A 13,119-nucleotide genomic window follows, 5' to 3' on the forward strand; every position below is an offset into this window, starting at 1 on the left:
AAACAGAGGGACAACCAGTAAACCTAAGAAAAGAGTACATACAAATTATACGAATGTATATTTATGCACTCAGGGATATATCTGTTTATACACTGTATGAATAGATCTGTGTTTATGTGTTCAACCATAAATGTTTTTCGATGCTTTGGCAACATAAAATGTACCTTATCATGCCAATAACGCGATTTTAATTGAATTGAATTGAATTGAAAAATTGAGAGATGGAGACAGAGAGAGAGAGAGAGAGGGAGACAGAGAGAAAGGGAGACAGAGAGAGGGAGACAGAGAGAGAGAGGGAGACAGAGAGCAACAGAGCGAGAGGGAGACAGAGAGCGAGAGGGAGACGGAGAGCGAGGGGGAGACGGAGAGCGAGGGGGAGACGGAGAGCGAGGGGGAGACGGAGAGCGAGAGGGAGACGGAGAGCGAGAGGGAGACGGAGAGAGAGAGAGAGAGGGAGAGGGAGAGGGAGAGGGAGAGGGAGAGGGAGAGGGAGAGGGAGAGGGAGAGGGAGAGAGAGAGGGAGAGAGAGAGGGAGAGGGAGAGGGAGAGAGAGAGGGAGAGGGAGAGAGAGAGGGAGAGGAGAGAGAGAGGGAGAGGGAGACAGAGAGCGAGAGGGAGACAGAGAGCGAGAGGGAGACAGAGAGCGAGAGGGAGACAGAGAGCGAGAGGGAGACAGAGAGCGAGAGGGAGACAGAGAGCGAGAGGGAGACAGAGAGCGAGAGGGAGACAGAGAGCGAGAGGGAGACAGAGAGCGAGAGGGAGACAGAGAGCGAGAGGGAGACAGAGAGCGAGAGGGAGACAGAGAGAGGGACAGACAGAGGGAGCCAGAGAGTGGGAGAGAAAGAGAGAGGGACAGACAGAGAGGGAGAGACAGAGAGTGGGAGAGACAGAGAGTGGGAGAGACAGAGAGAGGGAGAGACAGAGAGAGGGAGAGACAGAGAGAGGGAGAGACAGAGAGAGGGAGAGACAGAGAGAGGGAGAGACAGAGAGAGGGACAGACAGAGAGAGGGACAGACAGAGAGAGGGACAGACAGAGAGAGGGACAGACAGAGAGAGGGACAGACAGAGAGTGGGAGAGACAGAGAGTGGGAGAGACAGAGAGAGGGACAGACAGAGAGGGAGAGACAGAGAGTGGGAGAGACAGAGAGAGGGACAGACAGAGAGGGAGAGACAGAGAGTGGGAGAGACAGAGAGTGGGAGAGACAGAGAGGGAGAGACAGAGCGAGAGTGACAGAGAGAGATGTTAATGATGTCCTACACTTACCCAGCGACTGAGGGGAGGGTGATACACAGAAACTACGAGAAAGACGAAGTGGTTTGAATAAATACCATTTATTTTGAATTGTGACTCTACCCAGGCCTGGGAGTTACTCTCTGGCCGCACTGGGATCGAAGTAGCACATGGAGCTGGATAGAGCTCCGCCACACCCCATTTCTGGTCACCCCAGTGCCCACGCCCCACAACCCTCTCACGCAGTCCTGCCCCGCTCCCTCACCCTGCCCCCTCTCACTTCATCCCGCTGGGCATATCCCGCCATCTTGTTAAACCTGTCATCGCTTCCCCCTTTCCCACCCCCACCCCCGGCCAACAGCGCCCTCTCCCTCACTCTCTCTGGCTGGTTGTCCCTGCTCCGTGGGTGCCTGTGTATCCTATTCTGGTGGCCCATTCTCCTTCAGGAGCAAGTGCCTTGCCGCCAGCTGTTCGACTGCAGGGGGCATCGCCCCCACCGCACGCAGAGCCTCTGGCAGCGGGTGCCAAGACGGGAGTCGCCTGATTGGTTTGCCACGCCCCCACTCCCGGCGCCCCGCCCAGCATCACCAACGCAGGAGCAACACACCGGGTGAGGGGGCCTAACTCAGCACAGGCCGGGGATGGGGCCAGGGCCGGGGCCTGGGCCTTTCCTGCTCTGGCCGGCTGCCTCCGAGACCCACAGCCCCGTTATCGATGAACGAGGTATTGTCGCTCCTCCCCGCCACCCCCTGCCGCCAGCAGCACCACAACGACCCTGTGCTTGCCACCCTTGCCTCAGCGTTCCCTCAGCTGCCGCTCGAGGCTGTGGAGGTGGGCCAGGGCTCGGGCTCCATTGAAGGCGACGGACAGGCCCGTCCTGTCTTTCAGCCAGTCCGAGACTTCGCTCGACAGCAGCGCAGCCATCTCCGCACCTGTCGGGGTCAAAGCAAACACAGGGCGGTCAGACGCTAAACTCTCGGCCTTTTGCGGTCAGATCCGGGGCCCAGCTGCTGTCCTGGGACAGTGTAGAGGGAGCTTTACTCTGTATCTAACCCCGTGCTGTGCCTGCCCTGGGAGTGTTTGATGGGACAGTGTAGAGAGAGCTTTACTCTGTATCTAACCCCGTGCTGTGCCTGCCCTGGGAGTGTTTGATGGGACAGTGTAGAGGGAGCTTTACTCTGTATCTAACCCGTGCTGTACCTGCCCAGGGAGTGTTTGATGGGACAGTGTAGAGGGAGCTTTACTCTGTATCTAACCCGTGCTGTACCTGCCCTGGGAGTGTTTGATGGGACAGTGTAGAGGCAGCTTTACTCTGTATCTAACCCGTGCTGTACCTGCCCTGGGAGTGTTTGTTGGGACAGTGTAGAGGGAGATTTACTCTGTATCCACCCCGTGCTGTACCTGCCCTGGGAGCGTTTGATGGGATAGTGTAGATGGAGATTTACTATGTATCTAACCCGTGCTTTACCTGCCCTGGGAGTGTTTAATGGGACAGTGTAGAGGGAGCTTTACTCTGTATCTAACTCCGTGCTGTACCTGCCCTGGGAGTGTTTGATGGGACAGTGTGGAGGGAGCTTTACACTGTATCTCAGCCCGTGCTGTACTTGCCCTGCGAGTGTTTGATGGGACAGTGTAGAGAGAGCTATACTCTGTATCTAACCTGTAGTGTATGTAACCTGAAGAAGGAACTATATTCTGCAGCCCCTGTATACTGCAGTACCAGTATTGACCACCCCTGTATATAAGCCTGTGTAGTAACCTTGCATAGTAGTTCCAGTTTTGTCTCCATTCAGTAAACACCTGTTATAACCAACTCCTGCAGTCCGTGTCTCAATTACACACGGACGTTACACTGGCGACGAACAGATCCGAACTTACCTACAGTTCTGCACCACCTCACGGGGATCCATCCCTGAAGCGAAGTTGTTCGAGGTCGAGGCCAGAAGGAAGAAATCCAAAAAGAAAATAAAGAAACAGAAGAAACGGGCGTCGACCGTGGGCAACCGCCCTCTGATTCATCGAATTCAAAGATTTGCAGGAGAGGCTGTCGAGAGCTGGGCTTGGTTATCCAGTCTATGGTGTTCCAGCTAATCGGGCTGGTGGCAGGTAGTACAGATCCTTCCTGGGCTGCGGCGGGCTAGAGCTCGATCGGGTGACTTTTCAACGGGGCCGAGCAGCGTTGTCGGGAAGAGGAGAGAGAGAGAGGGTGGAGCACACAGGGCGCGGCCGGTGCTACGAAGCCGGGCAGCGTACAGACCCGAGCAGAGGGAGGAAAGTGTCCCATAGGGTCTGCTCTGACGACAGGAACAGTAATTAACATAAAAGAATTTGGAAGCGCAGAAAGCCGCGAGGAGCTGCAGTTTGCCACGGGGACCGCGGAGAGCGGCGTTGGCAGCAGCGCGGGGGGGAAGTGCGCAAAGACCATAGGGCGTCACCATCAAGGCATAAAAACGCCAGCAACAGCGCTAGCAGCAGCGGAAAAGACAGAAAGCGCGGGAGGCGCCATCTTAATCCAGCGGGGAAGAAGGCAAAGCGCGGGAGGCGCCATTTTGTTCAATCGGGGAAGAAGGCAAAGCGCGGGGGGCGCCATCTTAGATCTCCAAGATGCCGAAGACTGGCAATATCACTGCCTTCGATAATGCAATAGAAGACTGGACCACGTATGTGCAAAGAGTCGAAGTATATTGCAAGGCAAATGAAGTAGCCGATGAGAAAAAGGCATCGGTAGTACTAAACTTAATGGGCGCAAGAACGTACGGCCTATTGCGGAACCTGATCACTCCAGTCAAACCGATGGCGAAGAGTTTTAACGGAATTGTTGATATCCTACAGGAACACCTAAATCCTACACCGCTGCTGATAGCAGAAAGATTTAAATTCCACAAGAGAAATCAGCATAAAGATGAGAGCGATGCTGATTACCTTACAGAACTACGCGGGCTATCGAAGCACTGCCAGTTCGGAGCAGGACTGGCAGATACCCTACGGGACAAATTTGTCTGTGGACTCCTGAGTGAAGGAACCCAGAAGAGGTTACTCTCAGAGAAAGAGCTGACGCTAGATAAGGCTTTCAGCGTGGCAGTATCGTACGAAGCAGCAGCAAGGGGAGCTGCGGAAATACAGCAAAAGCCACAGGAATACGGCACCCATGAAATGACACGGGGATTCGAAAAATGTTATCGCTGCGGCAGAACAACCCATGACCAGAAGGACTGCTGGTCCAAGGACAAAACATGCAGGCAATGCAGAAAGATGGGACACATTGCATGAGTTTGCAGGTCCGGGAAGAAGACTAACGACAACAAAAAAGGCTACTAAGGAACAGTACAGGAAAGTACAAAAGATGACGGACAGTAGTTCCGAAGACCAGAAGAGCGATAGTGAATCCGGGAACAAGAGACTAAGCTGTCTCAAACTACACAACGTAATCGCAAAAGAGGGTCACCGAACCATTTGGGTCACCCTCACGATAGCAGGGTCCCAAGTCAAAATGGAATTGGATACAGGATCAGCCCTGACCGTCATGAATCGACGAGACTACGAGCGGCTATTCTCACACATACCCTTGAAAGACACATCCATGGTCTTGAAGACGTATACGGGGCAGAAAGTATACCTGAGGGAAAATAAGGGTGCCTGTCGAATACAACGGCAAAGAAATACAGAAATTGTATCTTTACATACTGCAAGATGGCGGACCACCGTTATTGGGACGTGAATGGATCAGAAAGATAAGTTTAGACTGGCACTCCATTCAGGCACTGACTGTGGCTGGTAAAAAGGATGACGACGTCACACCTGGACGATTGTCAAAAATCTTAGCTAACGCTAAAGAGGTATTTCAACAAGGACTGGGAACTCTTAAAGGCGTAACCGCCTCGATAAAAATAGAAGACAATGCAATTCCCAAGTTTTTCAAAGCAAGACTGGTACCGTATGCAATTCGCCCAGCCGTCGAGGCAGAGCTGGAGAATCTGGAGAATGCAGGCGTGTTATCTAAGGTCGACTGGAGCGAGTGGGCGACACCCATCGTTCCTGTCATGAAGAAAACGTTAAACAATAAATCTGAGGAGCCAAGGAAGGTTCGCATCTGTGGGGACTTCAAGGTGACTGTGAACCCAGTCCTTCACACAGTACAGTATCCTCTTCCGAGGATAGAAGATATTTTCGCCTCACTATCTGGAGGGAAGCGTTTTACAAAAATTGACCTAGCACAAGCATATTTGCAGATGGAGGTTGAAGAATCCTCTAGGAAATATCTCACGATAAACACTCACAAAGGTCTTTACCAGTATAATCGACTGGTATTCGGAGTAGCATCAGCTCCGGCGATATGGCAAAGAACGATGGAACAAGTCCTGCAAGGGATTCCGGGGACTCAGTGTTACTTGGACGACATCCTAGTGACAGGTGAAAATGACAGTGAACACCTTGCCAACCTAGAGCAGGTGCTCACTAGACTAAGAGAACATGGGCTACGAGCCAATCGTCCCAAGTGCGAATTTTTTAAGAAACAGATATCGTATTGTGGCCACGTGATTGATGAAGAGGGGTTACATAAGTCCCCTGACAAAATTGAAGCGGCAGTTAAGGCTCCAGCGCCTGAAAATGTGTCGCAACTGAGGTCATTCCTCAGATTGGTGAATTACTACCATAAGTTTTTGCCGAATTTGTCCACAATTCTGCTGCACCCACTGAACGCCCAACTACAAACTGGAGTAGCATGGAAATGGAGCGATGAATGTAAGCGGGCCTTTCAGAAGTGTGAAGACCTGATCACTTCAAGAGAAGTATTGGCTCACTACAACCCATCACTACCAATAAGACTGGCGTGTGATGCGTCTCCCTACGGCATTGGAGCGGTACTGTCACAAACATTCAAGAAGGCTATCAAGGCAATGTGTAATGAACACATACCCCTACATCACAAGGTGGATAACTTCTTGTTTGCCTACCGGAATGCGACACATGCGGTTACCAACCAAACCCCAGCCATGATGTTCTTCAATCGAAGACTAAGATGCCGCTTGGATTTGGTTAAGCCAAACATCAGAAGAGATGTGGAGAACAGGCAGTTTCAGAATATGAATGAAAGGCCAACCAGGAGTTTCAAGATAGGTCAACCAGTTTTAGCCCGGGACTACCGCACAGAGAAATGGCAGCCAGGAACGATCTGCACACGGCAAGGACCTCTAATGTATACCGTGGACGTTGGAGAGAGCATTGTAAGACGCCATGCTGACCAGATTCTAGAGTCACTGGAAAACGTCAAATCTACACCGCGATCCTATACACCTGGTGATGAAACCGAAGTACCAATTGCATCTACCTCAGAATCGGTGATATTGGAAGCAGACGAACCAAACAACGACGTTGATCCCGAATCAACTTTGCCAGAAGAACCTGATACCCCAAAGAGGCGTTATCTGGACAGAATCAGGAAGCCTCCTCAAAGACTGAATTTATAATTGATTAACTTCAGCTAATGTACATAGCAACTGTAATTGTAAATATGTTATTTAACTATTAATCGAATGTTATGTACTGTTTAGCTAAAAGGGGAGGAATTGTAGTGTATGTAACCTGAAGAAGGAACTATATTCTGCAGCCCCTGTATACTGCAGTACCAGTAGTGACCACCCCTGTATATAAGCCTGTGCAGTAACCTTGCATTGTAGTTCCAGTTTTGTCTCCATTCAGTAAACACCTGTTATAACCAACTCCTGCAGTCCGTGTCTCAATTACACACGGACGTTACATAACCCGTGCTGTATCTACCCTGGGAGTGTTTGATGGGACAGTGTAGAGGGAGCTTTACTCTGTATCTAACCTGTGCTGTACCTGCCCTGGGAGTGTTTGATGGGACAGTGTAGAGGGAGCTTTACTCTGTATCTAACCTGTGCTGTACCTGCCCTGGGAGTGTTTGATGGGACAGTGTAGAGGGAGCTTTACTCTGTATCTAACCCATGCTGTACCTGCCCTGGGAGTGTTTGATGGGACAGTGTAGAGGGAGCTTTACTCTGTATCTAACCCATGCCGTACCTGCCCTGCGAGTGTTTGTTGGGCCAGTGTAGAGGGAGCTTTACTCTGTATCTAACCCATGCCGTACCTGCCCTGGGAGTGTTTGATGGGACAGTGTAGAGGGAGCTTTACTCTGTATCTAACCTGTGCTGTACCTGCCCTGGGAGTGTTTGATGGGACAGTGTAGAGGGAGCTTTACTCTGTATCTAACCCATGCTGTACCTGCCCTGGGAGTGTTTGATGGGACAGTGTAGAGGGAGCTTTACTCTGTATCTAACCCGTGCTGTACCTGCCCTGGGAGTGTTTGATGGGACAGTGTAGAGGGAGCTTTACTCTGTATCTAACCCATGCTGTACCTGCCCTGGGAGTGTTTGTTGGGCTAGTGTAGAGAGAGTGTTACTCACCACAATCGGCCGATGTGTCGGTGCGGCGACGCTGGTGGAGGAGGGTGAAGGTGTGGGCCAGCATCAGCTCCTTGATATGCTCCTGTTGGGCCCGGTGGACCAGGGCCACCAGCAGCTCGCCGTTGTTGGAGGTGGTCTTCTTGTACAGCATGTTGGAGTGGCCCAGGGCTCGCTCGTTGCGCTTGAGCTGGAAGAGGCGCAGGGAGCGGTGGATCATCAGGGTGCCGAAGAGCAACAGCACCAGCAGGAAGTCCACCTGCAGGCTGTAGAAGCCCAGCACCGTCAAGTTGCCGAGCATGGCCGAGCCCCCCGCCACCAGGGTGAAGTAGAGGAAGGTACGGTCGTAGAAGGGGATGTGCATCTGCACTTCCGGCAGCAGGTGCTCCAGGCTCTCCAGGGGGACGTCCTTGAACGACTTCAGGATCAGCTGGCCGTTCCGCAGGCGAGATGCAACTAGTACCCGCTTGCAGTACCGCCTGCGGGAGTGAGGGGGGAGAGGAGGGAAAGAAAGATTTGCATTGATACACTGTCCTCAGGGCTACCCCAAGCGTCTTCACTCTTGTCATCCTATTAAACATGCCCACCGTGCCCCCTTCAGAGATAGCCACCCTGCCCATATCAAGCATGGCCGCTGTGCCCACTCCAATGATGCCCTCCCTGCCCACATGAAACATGGCCGCCACGCTCATTCCAAAGATGGCCACCATGCCCATTCCAAAGATGGCCGCCCCGCTGACATTAAACATGCCCATCATGCCCATTCCAAAGATGGCCTCCCCGCTGACATTAAACATGGCCACCATGCCCATTCTAAAGATGGCCTCCCCGCTGACATTAAACATGGCCACCATGCCCATTCTAAAGATGGCCTCCCCACTGACATTAAACATGGCCACCATGCCCATTCTAAAGATGGCCTCCCCACTGACATTAAACATGGCCACCATGCCCATTCTAAAGATAGCCTCCCCACTGACATTAAACATGGCCACCATGCCCATTCTAAAGATGGCCTCCCCGCTGACATTAAACATAGCCACCATGCCCATTCCAAAGATGGCCTCCCCACTGACATTAAACATGGCCACCATGCCCATTCTAAAGATGGCCTCCCCGCTGACATTAAACATAGCCACCATGCCCATTCCAAAGATGGCCTTCCCACTGACATTAAACATGGCCACCATGCCCATTCTAAAGATGGCTTCCCTGCTGACATTAAACATAGCCACCATGCCCATTCCAAAGATGGCCTCCCCACTGACATTAAACATGGCCACCATGCCCATTCTAAAGATGGCTTCCCTGCTGACATTAAACATGGCTGCCATGCCCATTCCAAAGATGGCCACCCTGTTGGAGTTTTGCTAAGTGGGAGAAAAATCATTTAAGTGTATTTTGTGAATTTTAGTGTGTTAAGAAGTCAATTATTTGAAGTAAGTTTAATTTTTTAAGGGTTTTTTAAACTCTTGGGCAGTTTAAACAGGAAGTAGAATCCGGGTATAAAAGGGGAGGGGCTAGTGCAGTGGACGGAGTGCTTTGTGCATTGAGTGCTGTTGGAGTTTTGCTAAGTGGGAGAGTTCGGATAAGTGGGAGGTGAGGGTGTATTTTTTGCTCTGTTTTGTTCCCCACTCCCAGGCTTAGACAGCACTGCGGAGGCGGAGCAGCGAGACGAGTCAACCAAACAGGCCCCACAGACAGTATTCAAGGAGGAGGTTGGTGATCAGCTGGTTGGTTGGTTTTCTTCCTTCTCTTCTCTTTTATACCTTTAAGTTGGTAAGTCCTATTGAATAGTGGTGTGATATTATCATATATATCCGGGCAGGGTCTTCATAACTAATAATAAGAAATTAAATTAATTATATAGAATGGAGCAGGTGATGTGTTACTGTTGAGAGATGTGGGAGCCGGTGAACCCCATTGAGGCTCACGGTGATTACATCTGCGACAAGTGTTTGCTGCTAGAGGAACTCAAGTTCCATGTTATGGAGCTGGAGACCGAGCTTCAGACACTGCGACACATCAGGGAGGGGGAGAAGTTCCTGGACTCTATGTTTCAGGAGATGGTCACACCTATGAAGTTAATTACTGCAGATGTAGTCCGTGGTCAGGGACAGGACGGTGTGACTACGAGTGAGGAGGTACAGGGATCCAGGATGTAGTGTTGAAGGAGACGCAGCCCTTGTTCTTGTCCAGCAGGATCGAGGTACTTACTCCCTGTGAGGGCGGGAGTGGGGACTGCAGGGAGGATGAGCAACCTGACCACAGCACCGTGGTACAGGGGGCCATTCAAGTGGAGGGAGTAAAAAGAAATGTTGTAGTGGTAGGGGGTAGTATCATTAGGGGGATAGATAGGGTTCTCTGCAGTCAAGAGCGGGAGTCCCGAAGGCTGTGTTGCCTGCCTGGTGCCAGGGTTAAGGACATCTCTTCTGGGCTGGAAAGAAACTTGGAGTGGGAGGGGGAGGATCCAGTTGTCGTGGTCCATGTTGGTACAAACGACGTAGATAGGACAAGGAAGACGGTTCTGTTAAAGGAGTATGAGCAGCTAGGGGTCAAATTAAAAAACAGAACCTCAAGGGTAATAATCTCTGGGTTATTACCTGAGCCACGAGCGAATATGGCTAGGATAAATAAAATTAAAGCGTTAAATGCGTGGCTCAAAGACTGGTGTGGGAGAAATGGGTTTTGCTTCTTGGGACACTGGCACCAGTACTGGGACAGGAGGGAGCTGTTCCGTTGGGACGGACTCCACTTGGCCAGTGCTGGGACTAGAGTCCTGGCGAATCATATAACTAGGGCTGTAGAGAGGGCTTTAAACTAATTAGTTGGGGGGGAGGTTTCTAGAGAGCAAATAATAGAAATGACAACAGAGAAGGTCATAGACTTAGGTAGCAGTGGGGGAATTAAAAAACAGAATGTGTCAGGAAGGGACAGAAGGTATGGAGTAAAAAGTGAAGTACTAAAAAGGGAAAAAACAGGAACTAAGTGTTACAAAACATATTTGAAAGTTCTTTATCTGAATGCACGTAGCATTCGTAACAAAATGAATGAGTTAACGGCACAAATAATGACATATGGGTATGATCTTGTGGCCATTACAGAAACATGGCTGCAGGGTGACCATGACTGGGAAATAAACATACCAGGTTATTTAACAATCAGGAAGGACAGGCAGGAAGGGAGAGGAGGTGGGGTGGCTATGTTAATAAAGGAAGGAATCACTATAATACAGAGAAATGATATTGGGTCAAAGGAGCAGGATAGTGAAACAGTTTGGGTGGAGATAAGGAATAATAAGGGGAAAAAAACACTAGTGGGTGTAGTCTATAGGCCTCCGAACAGTTGCAACTCTGTTGGACGGAGTATTAATCAGGAAATAGTTGAGGCTTGTAATAAGGGAACAGCTATAATTATGGGGGATTTTAATTATCATATTAACTGGACAAATCAAATTGGGCAGAGCAGCCTTGAGGAAGAGTTCATTGAGTGTATTAGGGATGGGTTTCTTGAGCAGTATGTAACTGAACCGACCAGGGGGCAAGCAACCTCAGATCTGGTCCTGTGTAATGAGACAGGATTAATTAAAAATGTCCTAGTAAAGGATCCCCTTGGAATGAGTGACCATAACATGGTTGAGTTCCATATTCAATTAGAGGGTGAGAAGGTTGGATCTCAAACAAGCGTGCTGAGCTTGAATAAAGGAGACTATGAAGGTATGAGAGCGGAATTAATTAGAGTGGACTGGGAAAATAGATTAAAGGGTAAGACGGTACATCACCAGTGGTGCACATTTAAGGAGTATTTTATAACTTCCAAAAAAATATATTCCACTGAGGAAAAAAGGGTGTAAAAGAAAAGACAGCCATCCGTGGCTAAGTAAAGTAATTAAGGATAGTATCCGACTAAAAACAAGGGCATATAAGGTCGCCAAATCTAGTGGGAGGATGGAAGATTGGGAAGTCTTTAAAAGACAGCAAAAAATAACTAAAAGATTGATTAAGAAAGGGAAGATAGATTATGAAAGTAAATTAGCAAAAAATATAAAAACAGACAGTAAAAGTTTCTATAGTTATATAAAAAGAAAAAGGGTGGCTAAAGTAAATGTTGTCCCTTAGAGGATGAGACCGGGAAATTAATGGTGGGAAACATGGAGATGGCAAAAACACTGAACAATTATTTTGTATCAGTCTTTACAGTAGAGGACACTAAGAATATCCCAACACTGGACAAACAGGGGGCTCTAGGGGGGGAGGAACTAAATACGATTAAAATCACTAAGGAAGTGGTACTTGGTAAAATAATGGGACTTAAGCAGGATAAATCCCCTGGACCTGATGGCTTGCATCCTAGGGTCTTGAGGGAAGTAGCGGTAGGGATTGTGGATGCATTGGTAATAATTTTCCAAAACTCACTGGACTCAGCAAAGGTCCTGGCAGATTGGAAAACTGCTAATGTAACACCCTTATTTAAAAAGGGTAGTAGGCAGAAGGCTGGAAACTATAGACCTGTTAGCCTAACATCTGTGGTTGGTAAAATGTTAGAGTCCATTATTAAGGAGACAGTAACTGGACATTTGGATAAACATAATTTAATAGGACAAACTCAGCATGGTTTCATGAAGGGGAAGTCATGTTTGACAAATTTGCTTGAGTTCTTTGAGGAAGTAACATACAGGGTGGATAAAGGGGAACCAGTAGACATAGTGTATTTAGACTTCCAAAAGGCATTTGACAAGGTGCCACACAAAAGATTATTGCTCAAGATAAAAAATCACGGGATTGGGGGTAATATTCTAGCGTGGGTGGAGGATTGGCTCTCTAACAGAAAGCAGAGAGTTGGGATAAATGGTTCGTTCTCAGATTGGCAACCAGTAACTAGTGGTGTTCCGCAGGGGTCAGTGCTGGGTCCCCAACTCTTTACAATCTATATTAACGATTTGGAGGAGGGGACCGAGTGTAACATATCAAAGTTTGCAGATGATACAAAGATGGGACAGAAAGTAGTGAGTGAGGAGGACGTAAAAAACCTGCAAAGGGACATAGACAGGCTAAGTAAGTGGGCAGAGATTTGGCAGATGGAATACAATACTGGAAAGTGTGAGGTTATGCACTTTGGCAGGAAAAATCATAGAGCAAGTTATTATCTTAATGGCAAGAAACTGGAAAGTACTGTAGTACAAAGGGATCTGGGGGTCCTGGTGCACGAAACTCAAAAAGTTGGTATGCAGGTGCAGCAAGTGATTAAGAAGGCCAATGGAATGTTGGCTTTTATTGCTAGGGGGTTGGAATATAAAAACAGGGAGGTATTGCTGCAGTTGTACAAGGTATTGGTGAGACCGCACCTGGAATACTGCGTACAGTTTTGGTGTCCATACTTAAGAAAATACATACTTGCTCTCGAGTCAGTACAAAGAAGGTTCACTCGGTTAATCCCGGGGATGAGGGGGTGGTCATATGAGCAGAG

The 13,119-nt window shown here is 49.2% G+C and overlaps 1 protein-coding gene across 1 annotated transcript in view; it reads right to left on the reverse strand.

The window, feature by feature from the left end:
* Window positions 1-989: 989 nt before the first annotated feature.
* Window positions 990-13,119, reverse strand: part of LOC147084971 (uncharacterized) — a 100,248-nt gene continuing 88,118 nt past the window's right edge. The window contains exons 5-6 of the mRNA XM_085979392.1: window positions 7,657-8,132; window positions 990-2,163 (exon numbers count right to left, since the gene is read on the reverse strand). Coding sequence (XP_085835518.1) covers window positions 2,027-2,163; window positions 7,657-8,132 — 613 coding nt within the window. The 3' untranslated portion in view covers window positions 990-2,026. The remainder of the gene's footprint in view (window positions 2,164-7,656; window positions 8,133-13,119) is intronic.

Source organism: Somniosus microcephalus, unplaced genomic scaffold (assembly GCF_052327205.1).
Source record: "Somniosus microcephalus isolate GS21.2 unplaced genomic scaffold, FLI_Smic_1.0 unresolved_chr9, whole genome shotgun sequence".
Classification (NCBI taxonomy): Eukaryota; Metazoa; Chordata; class Chondrichthyes; order Squaliformes; family Somniosidae; genus Somniosus; species Somniosus microcephalus.